This window comes from Leishmania donovani, chromosome 33 (genome assembly GCF_000227135.1).
Source record: "Leishmania donovani BPK282A1 complete genome, chromosome 33".
NCBI classification, from domain to species: Eukaryota; Euglenozoa; class Kinetoplastea; order Trypanosomatida; family Trypanosomatidae; genus Leishmania; species Leishmania donovani.
In genome coordinates this window covers 72,679-84,155 of record NC_018260.1, presented here as the reverse complement: position 1 = coordinate 84,155, position 11,477 = coordinate 72,679, and the positions used below count along the sequence as shown (strand labels likewise).

At 59.5% G+C, this 11,477-nt stretch overlaps 4 protein-coding genes across 4 annotated transcripts; all 4 read left to right on the top strand.

Annotated features, from left to right (window-relative positions):
* Positions 1-2,125: 2,125 nt before the first annotated feature.
* On the top strand, positions 2,126-2,965 carry LDBPK_330280 (RNA binding protein rggm, putative; the record flags this gene model as incomplete). The annotated part of the gene is made up of 1 exon (XM_003863804.1): positions 2,126-2,965. One exon carries the CDS (start codon positions 2,126-2,128, stop codon positions 2,963-2,965), a length of 840 nt encoding a protein of 279 aa, XP_003863852.1.
* Positions 2,966-4,493: 1,528 nt separating this feature from the next.
* LDBPK_330270 (hypothetical protein, conserved) lies at positions 4,494-5,510 on the top strand (the record flags this gene model as incomplete). Its single annotated transcript, XM_003863803.1, has 1 exon — positions 4,494-5,510. The coding sequence occupies one exon, from the start codon at positions 4,494-4,496 to the stop codon at positions 5,508-5,510; it is 1,017 nt and encodes a 338-aa protein (XP_003863851.1).
* A 699-nt stretch (positions 5,511-6,209) lies between these two features.
* Positions 6,210-7,562, top strand: LDBPK_330260 (thiol-dependent reductase 1; the record flags this gene model as incomplete). Its single annotated transcript, XM_003863802.1, has 1 exon — positions 6,210-7,562. The coding sequence occupies one exon, from the start codon at positions 6,210-6,212 to the stop codon at positions 7,560-7,562; it is 1,353 nt and encodes a 450-aa protein (XP_003863850.1).
* Positions 7,563-9,312: 1,750 nt separating this feature from the next.
* On the top strand, positions 9,313-11,118 carry LDBPK_330250 (adenosine deaminase-like protein; the record flags this gene model as incomplete). The annotated part of the gene is made up of 1 exon (XM_003863801.1): positions 9,313-11,118. The coding sequence occupies one exon, from the start codon at positions 9,313-9,315 to the stop codon at positions 11,116-11,118; it is 1,806 nt and encodes a 601-aa protein (XP_003863849.1).
* Between the last annotated feature and the right edge of the window lie 359 nt (positions 11,119-11,477).

Below are 11,477 nucleotides of genomic sequence, written 5' to 3'. Positions count from 1 at the left end.
GACCCGCGGAGCGGGGAGGGGTGGGCGCAGCTCGAGACGGAGGCCGTGCTGAGGTGGCTGGGTCGGGGCATTGCTTGCATGCGTGCGTGTCTCGGGCTGCTTCGCGCCAGGCGATGGGGCCTGTGGCACGCCGGGGGCCGAGCGGAGCTTGGCTCATGCTGTGTGGCAGCGAATGGGCACACGTTGAATTAGAGTAAAACTTGGTGAGCCCTTCTTCGTTTTTCGATCGATGCCCATCAGCTGTGTTTTGCTCTCTATTGGTGTCCTCGCCCTTTTAGTATGCGTTTAACACGTTCCTTCTTGGCCTTCCCGCCTTTAATCGTCGTTCTTGAAGCGGATAGTCGGGCTGTTTTGATTTTTTTCCTGTTAACCTCTCTCTCTCGCTCGCTCGCTGGCTTCTCTTCATCTTTGTTTTGTTTTCGTTTCCTGTTATTCGCAGTTTCGCCATCGCTCTGCTGCCCCAGCTCCTCTCCTGGCTCGTCTCTTTCTCTTGTCAACACGGACTGCGGCTCTGGCGATGATGGTGATGGCAGTGATACATATGTATGATAGTGGATCCGTTCTGTGGACCATGAATGCCGACGACTCACTCTCGCTCTTTCTTCTCTTTGCCTCCTTATCTCTTTTCCTTTCCACGCCAAGAGGAGGGTACACCAGCCTCATGCGCGCGGGAGCAGCAGACACCCTGTTTCTCTATTTCTTGTGAGTTTTTTGTGGGTGTCTTGTATTGTGCAACCTTTGTACGCTGCTATCCGGACATGGCAGTGCGACAGGATCGGGGAGGGAGGACGATCAAGTTTTCGTTGCCCACTAGAAGCGGGATCTCTATGTAGCAGCTTTCCTTCTAGTTTACATTTCCTTTGAGAATGGGCCTCAGTGCCACACGGTGACCCCTTCTCGTTGTTTCCACTGCCCGTGCCCCCAGAGTACGCCCCACCTTCCTATCCGACCCCCTTCATGCCTCCATCAGGTGCGACTAGAAGCTGGAAGGACGGGTGGCGCCGCACTCCTGCCCGTACACAAGGACAGGCATATAGGCACATCGATGCTCCTGCATGAAAGATGCACTCCATCCCTGGTGGTATGGTTCCATCGGTGTTTAGCACCCCGGCCGCACCCATAACCCAGAAGTCGAATCGGTTGGGACGAATACTCTGTGACTCCCCGATGGCCTCGGTGCAACTCCTCCTCTGCTGCCATCTCTCCCCTCTTGCGCGCTGGCCAAGGAATGGTAGTAGTGAGACACGCACGTTCACAGGAATGATGGTGGCAGAGGAAGGCGGCCCGAGTATTTCTAAGAATGTTGCGCAGGAGCGGAAGGAAAGTATGGCTCTGGTATTCCAACGTATACCATGGGAGCTGTTCTCTCACAGCGACAAGAAGAAAACGTTCATAGGAGGTCTCCTTCGTGAACTGACAGTGAAGGGCGACTTGCCATGTCAGCCTTCCCTTCAGGACAAAAGACGTATGCAGGGAGGGAGCAAGGCGTGTGAAACTCGCACCTACCGCCTGACTAGGCCTCCCCTTGTTCCCCTTCGTTTCTCGGTCAGTGTACAGGGCCCAGCTGTTGCGCGCAGTGTCATAGATTATTGAGACATGACCGTAGCGCCTCTTCTGCATCTCAAGACTGGACTTCTCTCCTGCCTTTACTGCGTCCCTCCTGCATTCCTTTTTTTTTTTTGACATCTCTTTCTCTCTGTGCACGTGCGCGTGCCTGCGGGACCTTACCTGGCAGCGTATGCATGCATGTGCTTGTCTCGTTTCTCATCCCTACTTCTTTCCCAATCGCACAAGCCGTGGTAGATTTACGTTTGGAGAGCGAGATAGCGCAAGCGAAACACAGAAACGAACGAAGTGAATCGCGTCAAATCACGTAACAACGAGCGTGAGTGAAACGCAGCGGCACAGGCAGCCTTCTATCGGTGAGGTTTTGTGCGCTCCGCGCCGTCATCGCTGCGAAAGCCTCACACCTGTATTGGGGGAGGGCGTTTGCATCATCAGGCGCACTTTGCCACATCTCGTGCTCGGGCGCCTACTCTGGGACGACGTGGGCACGAGTGGGCCCTGCGCTACACGTACGATTCGTGTTTGGTTTTCAGTGAGAGCAGCGCAAGACAGCGAAAGAATGCTGCGCCGCAGCTTTGCACCGTTGCTGACCCGCGCGACCGCTGTGTGCCTGCAAGGCTGGGGTAAGACCGGTGGTGGCGGCGGCTGGGGTAGCGCTGGCAACTCGACCTCCGCAGGCGGCTGGGGCAGCGCTGGCGGTCGCGGCCGCGGTTGCGGGTCGCGTGGAAAGAGCGGCTGGGGCGCTAAGGAGAGCTCTGATGGCTGGGGCGGTGGGCGAGGCGGCGGTCAGTCGGGCTGGGGTGGTGACGGTGGCTGGAGAGACGCTCCGACCGGAGGCCGGCAGCGCGGTGCGCGTGGTAACTTTCGGCGCGGCCGCGGTGGCAGTGGTGGTGGCGTATGGGGACAGCCAGCCGCCGCTGACGAGGAGGCTTGGAATGCAGCACCGCCCAGCTTCCAACCACCGGTGCGCCGAGTTGACCCGCTGACGCTTACGGCGGTTGAGGTGGAGGTCGATGGGGTAAAAAAGCTAGTTGGGCAGCGCGTGCAGGTGTCGGGCTTATCAGACGAAACCACATGGCACACCTTGAAGGACCACCTCCGGCAGGCCGGCGACATCACGTTCTGCCGCCTCTTCTCTGGAGGTCGGGGCATGGTGGAGTTCGCTGTCCCCGAAGATGCCGCCCGCTGCATCACGGAACTGCAGGCTTCTGAACTGGAGGGAGCTACGCTGTACCTTCGCGAAGATCGCGAGGATACCGTACTCATCAACACGAGACGCAAGATCCGAGATGCCCGTGATGCTCAGCTTCGCGCGCGCAAGGCGGAGGCCGAGAAGTCGCGCCGCGAGAAAGCGATAGCGCAGGGTGACGTCCCCAACGACTCGGCAGCAGCGCAGTGATGCCCGTCGGTGATGCGCGGCAGTCCTGGCAGCCCTCTTCCCTCTTTATCACCTCGGTTCTTTATTTTTTCTTGTGAACCACGTCCGCGCTACTCTCGTGTAGTGATGAAAGGCAGTGATTTAACAAGGAGCAGCGAAACCAGCCATGCTGTGCAGACGCGCGATTTGATCTGTACGAGATCACAGGCTCCTCTCACGCTCTTGCAGCAGACGCGTATGCTTGTCTGTTCGAGTATCTGTAGAGGTGCATGCTGCGCGTTCAACAGTACCGAGTACGCAGCTACCTGAGCAGCCCGAAGCCGTCTGCTCGTGTGCGCTTCCCGCCGTGTCGCGTCTCTCAGTTCGACTGTCATGTTTTTGAGTGTCCAACCTCTGGTGGCGGTGTTCGTGCTTGGATGCTAACATGTTGTGCAGCGGCGTTTTCGTTGGTCAACCTTCACCCCCTCCCAGGGCTTTCGGCACAGTGCCGCTGGTACTCGCTCACTTAGTTGTGTTTCGTGTGTTACCAACGGCGCCCCCTTTTTCCTGCGCATTGGTTCTTTTTCAGATCGACGAGACCTAGGCGAACCATGAAAGGGGGTGCGCGACGCGTAGGGACCTGTGAGGAGGCAGGGTAGGAGGGATAGCTGAGTCGAGCACAGAAGAGAAGCAGCGACCACAGTTGGCAGAGTGGCGAGAGCATTGGTGACAGAACCCACGCGCACTGGCGTTTTGCGTCTCTCTTCGATGCGCCGCAACGTCGAATTTCGAATGCGCTGCTCACTGGCAGAACTTCAACTATGAGCTTTCCGCCTCTACGGGAGCGTATCAGGTGACGCACGGGTGCGCGGAGCGTTAATCATGTAGGCCGTCCCATGCACATCACTCATTGGTGTTCTCTGTTCCCTCCTCTGCCTTTCCTGTTGGTGAGGGCGTGCTGCAGCACAATGTTGTCGTTCCCCTCCTCCAACTCTCTCTTTTTCTTGCCCGTCTCTGAGTGCCTATTTCATTCGCTGCGGCTCCCGGTACGGTGCCGTGATGGCGCGCGCTACAGGTCAGATCTCCAACCCCTCACCTCCCGTGTCTGAGTGCTGTAGTGCCTCCGCCGTCTTCTTCGCTTGGTGTCTGTGTGCTGCCTTCGCCCTCCCCCTACACTGCGGCTGCCGCACTTCGTCTCTTCACCTTTGAAGTTGGCCAAACCGAACTCTTCCCTCATCCCCTCCACACATCCGCCCGCTTGCAGCATACGCAGCTGCACCTCTGCCAGTGGTTTCGCAGGAGTTCGAGAAGAACGTCTGCTAGGCGCGGCTACGTTGCCTGGGCCTGGCTCACAGCGGGAAAGATTGAACCCTGGACGCCGAGCTTCAAGGGGCATCTGTTTTCCCTCGGTTCCTTCATCCTTTCCCACATAACCTCGAAAGGCGACAGCGACGCCTCGCTTTCAGTGCGTGTGGACACAGAGGTGCATCACGAACGGTGAGACAGGATCACAAAGACACAAGAAACGGAAGTGGCACACGCTACTTGCGGGTCGTTGTGCGCCTGGAACATGAAGGCAGGGCAGCGTGTTCAGTTTTCGCTGACCAAACCGCGCGTGGAAAAGGTGATCGTGTGCTTGGGGTTCGGCGAAGGCTTAGACGCGCGCGAGAGCCGCGGCGCTGTTGCCACACGCGTTTCGCAGCACCTGCTGCTGCAATGCCGTCCCTCTCCGAGCGATGTACACAACCCGGATACCACACGGGCGCATGCACGCGATCGGCAGGGGCGTGCCCGCAACTTTTACGAGTCTTACACGATGCGGGCGCGACGTGGCCGGCTTGGCCGCACCGAGACCCTCCGCAGCCCACAAACATGGGACTCGAGTCGGGTGGTGGACTATATGGGGGTGTGGTGCGACCGATTGTTGCTTGGTGATGCCCGTTATCCTGTGCGGTGCGCACTTCTCGAGCCGCATGTGCCCGAAGTGATGTGGGGTGAGGCGGTTGCTCGCGTTGCCCAGTCTCATCGCCATCTGGACTCCACGGATGTTCTTGTTGTATCAGCATGTGGGGCACTGCCATTCGGTGTCGTGCGCTTGTGCACTGATGCCGCGGAGTCAGGCAACGCACGCCCACCGACATCTAACCTCGCCATGCCCGGCATCGCCACCTTGGAGGACGCGCTGCGGCTGTTTACACGCTCGACCAGCGGGCCTTCTCGTCTGCACATTGGTATCGGCTCTGAGCATGGCACCTGCGCGCCCTTTGCGCAGCACGAGACCCCACATGTGCAGCGTTTCTTAGTACCGCTGTGCAGTTTTGTGGCAGCCCTCTGGAGCGTGAGTCCCGTGAAGGCGTCCGAGTACGTCGCCTCCGTCACGGCTACACCGGAGACGTTGACGGAAGGCACAGCAAACAGGCGCCTTTGGCGCACAATGCAGCACTCTATGCTCTCCACCCGGGACTCTGCGGTCCTCAACGCCTACTACAAAGAAGATGTTCTCGACGCGCGCCTCAGCCGAAACCACACGCGTTACCTTGCCGAGACTCTCCTTCGACGCCTCGCTGACGAGGACAGCGCCGCTTGACAGCGGCTGCTGATGGCGATCAGAGGCCAACAGAAATCGACGAGCTCGGTTTTCTAGCGAATACACAACTTTTCAGCTCCGCTCCATGCGCCTGATGCCTGCGGCCCCTACCCTCACAGATATTCCTGTTTAGCATGTATGGCCCTGCCCACGGACACAGGCATGCAAATGCTCGCGGTGGCCGTACCATGAGCATAAGCGGCGCGTGTAGCATACCTATTCCACTCCCTGCTTTATGGACTTGCAGCGCAGTGATCCCATCGGCTCTCTGGGTGCTGCATTGCGTCCCATTTCGCCCATCTGCGCCACCCCGTTCGCGCGCGGCGCGCCTGTGCCTCCGGCGGTGCGAGGCGAAGTGAGCCCACGCGTACGCGTCTCCAATCGTCTCATCTACTCCCCACCCCGCATCTCCCCCCCCCTCCATCATCTCCCGCCTTTTTCTCGCTCGCTTGGTGCTGTCCACGTGAGTGGATGTGTTTGCTGCCTGTCAGCCGAGCACCACAGCAAGCAGGTCCCCTGCAGCCCTTTCGCTTCCGCTCCCCAGCCCATCTTTTTTCTCTGTTTGTTTTTCTGTTCTCCCCTACGGTCTCTCACCATCTCTCCCGTTAGAAGTGCGCCCGCTGCGTGTTGCTGCTGACGCTCCCCACTCATCTTGCACCGTCGATCCACAACTAAGCCACTGCGTGCCTGGCGTCGAGGATGGCCGCCCGCGCGCTAAAGCTGTACGTGTCGGCAACGTGCCCGTTCTGCCACCGCGTGGAGATCGTCGCACGGGAGAAGCAGGTCTCATACGATCGCGTTGCTGTTGGGCTGCGCGAGGAGATGCCGCAATGGTACAAGCAGATTAACCCGCGTGAGACAGTGCCGACGCTGGAAGTCGGCAATGCGGATAAGCGGTTTATGTTCGAGTCGATGCTGATCGCGCAGTACCTGGACAACAGTGGCGCGCCCGCGGGCGCGCTGATGGGTTCCTCGGCGGCGCAACGGCACCAGATTGAGTTCTTCCTCGCACAGGTCGGCGATTTCATTGGCGCTGCGCACGGGCTGCTCCGCGATCCGCTGAGTGGTGAAAAGCGCAAGGCCATGGATGACAACGCGGCGTACGTGGACGGGCTGCTCGCGGCGAACCAGACGACGGGGCCATACTACTGCGACGGCGAGTTCACGATGGCGGACGTTGCGCTTGTGCCGTTCCTGGTGCGGCTGAAACCTGCTCTGATGTACTACGCCGGGTACGACGTGTTCTGCAAGGCGCCACGGATGAAGGCGCTGTGGGCCGCTGCTGCGCAACGCGCGTCTGTGCGTGAGACTTCGCCGACGGCGGCGCAGTGCATCGAGAACTACCGCCACCTGGTGCCGGAGAGCGCGCCAATGATGGGCGCCAATGGTGGGCACGTCCTGTACAGCAATCTTTTCTGTCCTTTTGTGGACCGCGCACGCCTCGCGTCTGAGCTGCGCAAGTTCCAGATGCACATAGTGGAGGTGCCGCTGCATCCACAGCCGGAGTGGTACAAATATATCAATCCCCGCGATACGGTGCCTGCGCTGTTTACACCGAGCGGCGAGGCTGTACACGAGTCGCAGCTGATTGTTCAGTACATCGACTGCGTGGCGACGAAGGGTAGTGCGCTGGTGCCGCGTGGGGACGCGGAGAAGGAGTACGAGGTGGGTTTCTTCGTGGAAAACGCTGGGTATTTCGTTGGAGGACTGATGTCGTGGATCATCCGTGGTGGCGAGGATGCGAAGGCTGAGCTTCAGTGGGCTGCTGGCGAGCTCGAGCAGCAGCTGGCGAAGCACCCGTTTGGTGAGGGCCCCTTCTTCGGCGGCAAGCGGATGAACGCTGGCGATGTGGCTATTCTACCTTTCCTGGTCCGCGCAAAGGCGTTTATGCCGGAGTTTAGTGGTGGGTACGATCTCTTTGCCCACTTTCCGCTGCTGAATGGGCTGGCAGAGGCTGGCATGGCGACACCGGAGGCGAAGTCGGTGTTTCGTACACTGGAGGAGTACAAGGAGCACATCCGTAAGCGCCAACGGAGGGCCCAGAGCGGGTAAAGGCTCGTCGAGGGGATCGACGTGCCGACCATGCGAGGCTATTTGTTTTTGAGCTGCGCATCTGATCATGCATGTCTCTGTGCCGATCTCTGTGATTATCTCTGTGAGCGGTGTGCTCTACCAAAGCGGATTTCGGCTGCGAGGCTGCCATCGGCTCCAAAATCGCACGTTAGTCGTAGTTTGTCTTCCTAAAACTGAAGCGCATGCACACCAACGCGAGTGAGGTTGGGCGGAGATGGGGAAGGTACCACCTGAGGGCGAGTAGCGGAGAAGCGTGTCGTCTTGGGCGCCGTTCTGTGTCTCGTAGCGACTTGTATGCTCATGTGATGCGAGGTTTTGTTTTCTTTTTTGAACTGTTATCGTGTTCACTGCCGGTTCGCGGGCCTCATGTTCGGCAACGTTCTAGTTTTTTTCGCTGCTGTGGGACGTGGGCGACTGCGGCAAAGCATGTCGTCGTGCTGAGCTTTTTTCGCGTATGCTCAACTTTCCGCGAGTGAGTGGCGGACATGCACTTTGGTAGTCTCGCGTGTTTGCGTCGAGGTGTCGTGCGGGGCAACGTGAGTGTTGGTGAAGTCGAATGACGCGCCCGTTGCCAGCTAGTTGCCGCACGCCAGGTGCCGCTCGCGTATGCGCTAGTTTTTACACGACGCCGGCGGCGCGTGCATTGTGCCTGCCGGTTTTATTTCCTCTGTATTTCTTTCGTCTTGTTTCCCCTCATGTCACCGTCCCCCAGCTGCCCTGCGCACACCTCTCCCACACTTCCGTGAGCGACCCGACTCACCCCTTCCCTCTCTCTCTGTGGATTACGCCCTGCTTCACGTCCCGCCACGTGCGGGGGGCCGTATGTGCTTGGTGCAGGCGGTCTGTTGTGAGAGTGATGTACGGCTGCACTCACCAGCGCGGAGGAGGAGGGTGTGGGCTTGCAATGCTTCTTTTTCTTTGAATATTCTCGATTTTGTGTGCCGTTTTATCAGCACAGGCACAGAGGACTACTACATTCCCTCCCTCCCCCTCTCTCCACACAAATGGGGAAGGCTCGTGGCGGTGGGCACATCATTTGCTGGTGTCGTGCTCACGCGTGCATGTATGTGCCGGTGCGCTTGCCCGCTTGTTTTTACCTCTGGCGGCGAGGGCTGTCTGCGACGTGGCTTTCAAAAGCGTTGCTGATGCCCCTGCACCACTTTCCTCTCATAGAGACCGGGAGTGTGGCGCACGACCAGTAAGAGGGTGATGGCTCTCTTCGGGGCATCATGCAGCACTCTTGCGTTGCCTGATGGGGATGAAACTCTCTCGAAGTGACACTGCGAGTGCCTGCGCCTCAAACTCACCTCACACACCCTAATCTGCCTCTCTTCTCTTTTCCGTTTCATCCTTCGGTGTTTTCAGCTCTCTCCCGTTCGTTGTCACGCGTCTTCGCGGCGTGTGCTTGGCGGCCGTAAGCGCTCGAGCGCAGGAAGGAGTCGACGGGGCACGTTTGGGCGAAGCCACCCGGGTCCCAACTGCGCTGCTCGCTGCTCTAGAGCATCCCACACTGCCAGTAACGCGGACGCTGTGATCAGGTAGGGCGCCGCAGCAGAGCGTCTTTCTGCAGCGCTGCGAGGAGTTGGCGCGTGAGTGCCCCCCTCCCTCTCCCTCCAAGTGGTGCGAGTGACGGCTGCTGCTAATCGGGTGATGCTTCGCTCGTTGTAAGCGACTCCTTTCCCTCCAGTCTCTCTCTCGCCTAGAGCGAAGTGTGCACTTGTCTGCCCTTATGGAGGCGAACGGCGCCAGCACGCCAGAGGAGAGAGCGGGACAGCTTAGGTGGATTGCCGATCATTTGTGGAGCGATACGCCTCATGGCGCCGTGCACCGTGCCGTGGAGGCGCAGCCCCAGCCGGTGTGGCTCCAGCTGTGGCATCGAGCTTTGGCGGACGGCGCACTGCGGCCGGGGCCGTCCTGTGCGTTGGCGGATACATCGGAGCAGGGGGCAAGCTCGAAGGGAAAGGAAAGCGCCGTTATTGTGGCTGCGTTTGTACTCAGCATCCCATACCTTGAATGCCCGTGCGCCGAAGAAGGAGGAGCCGTGAAGAGCGGCGCGAAAGCGGCAATGCGGCGCTACGTGTGTGTCTCGCTCGGATCAGGCTCCCGCTGCCTTGCCGCGCACGATGCACCCCCGTCTGACGCAGGCGAGAGGGTGAGACGACTCCTTGAACTACGTGACGGTCATGCCGAGGTGATGGCGCGTCGTGGCTTTATTGCTTTTCTGCTTGGGATAGCGGAGGCGAGCGCACGCTGCAGTGACCGCGCGTACGCCGACCTCTTCCTGCGCAGACGCAGCGGCGACTGCGATGCCGCCACGGCGGTCGGCGCTTCGGGCTCCCCGCAGTGGGAGCTGCGAGAGACGGCTGCACTGCACCTCGTATGCACTCGATGGATGTGCGGCTCGCTGGCTGCCGTGGCGGGAGGCTCAGGCCGTAGCGGACACCTCCTGTTGCGCGCTGCTTGTGGCTGCTGGCTCAACCCCACCATGCAATCGGAGGCTTCAGCAAAAGAGGCGGATTGTGCGTCTCCCACAGTCACTTTTGTTGACAGACACGCCTTGGCTGCTCACTATTCGCCGCTCAACGGGGCTGCACCGCTTTTGCACGCTGCACGTGTGAAGCCCGGCAAAGGACGTGCAAACCTCTCGATGTCTTGCACAGATAAAGTCTGGCGGTGGCATGCGCTGGGGGTGCAAGGCCGTCGCCGAGCCCCTATCTTTCCTGTGCCAATGCGACTGTCCTCCATTCATGTTCTGCATCCTCCATTTAAGGACTTGGGGGATTTGCAGGCAGCAGCGGATAATGCAGCGGCCACCTTCCAGTGGCGAAGTCGTAGGTGTTGGCTTCACAAGGACAGCGAGGCGACACTGCCATCGACTCCGAAGTTCGCCTTCTTTAGCAGTGCCGACTTTGCCGCTACAAGTCCGCTGGCAGCCGCGAAGTTACGCGATGCTGGTGCGTCCATTGACAGCAACTACTCGCGCAGCCGGTGGCTGTGCGTCAGGTCTGTGGTGGCTAGCCGAAAACGTGGCCGTGACGAGGAGGCGGAGGCACCGGCTTTAGGCAGCGCTACGTGCAGCTGGCAGTGCTTCCGTTCTGGGGGAGACCATGACTGCTCTCTCGTACTGAACACGAAGGCTGGGCTGCCGCAGGGAATGACAGGGCGCGTGTTGGCGCGACGCTGCAGCACGTCGCCAGAGATACCATGGCAGCAGTGCCCCCTCTCCCGTCCGTGGATGCATCATCGCGTAAGGCAGCTACAGGCGTCCCTCACAGAGATTGCACTGATCTCTGCGTCCATGAAGGCGAGTGCGGCTCCGGCATCGTACGCCATGGCTGCAATTGGCGAACGTGATGCTCAGACGATCATTGCTGACGCAGAGAATCTTTCCATGAGCCAGCGCGTGCATCGCCATCACCTGCAGCCACTGGGCACTGGTGACGACTCCATACGGCTTCTCTGGGCATCATCATCGCACATGGATGGCGCTGATCTACGCCTACGCGCCACGGAGAACTTCGAAGGCTCGCCGTGAAAATCTGCACCCGCGTGTGCGCATGCGTCAGCTTGTGAGAAGTGATGGTGGTGGTGGACTTTGCGGGCTCGAAAGGCAGCATCGTCGGACACCAACGGTACTCTCTGCGTGGCCGGTGCCGTTTCACAGCTCTTTCAAGGCAAAAAAAAACGAAATTTCAAACTGCGCTGATCATGGAAAAGGTTTAGGATGGGCCTCCGTCTTGTGCCCTCTTCTGGTCGCTGCTCCTGCAATGACGAGTGCGTTTTGTTTTGGGTACCCTCTGCTGCTCTTGGTGCGGTGGCACATGGACCGCGCAATACTGCGAGTGGCAACGCGGAGTCGATGTGGGCACCTTGCTCTTGCCGCACTCTTCTGCG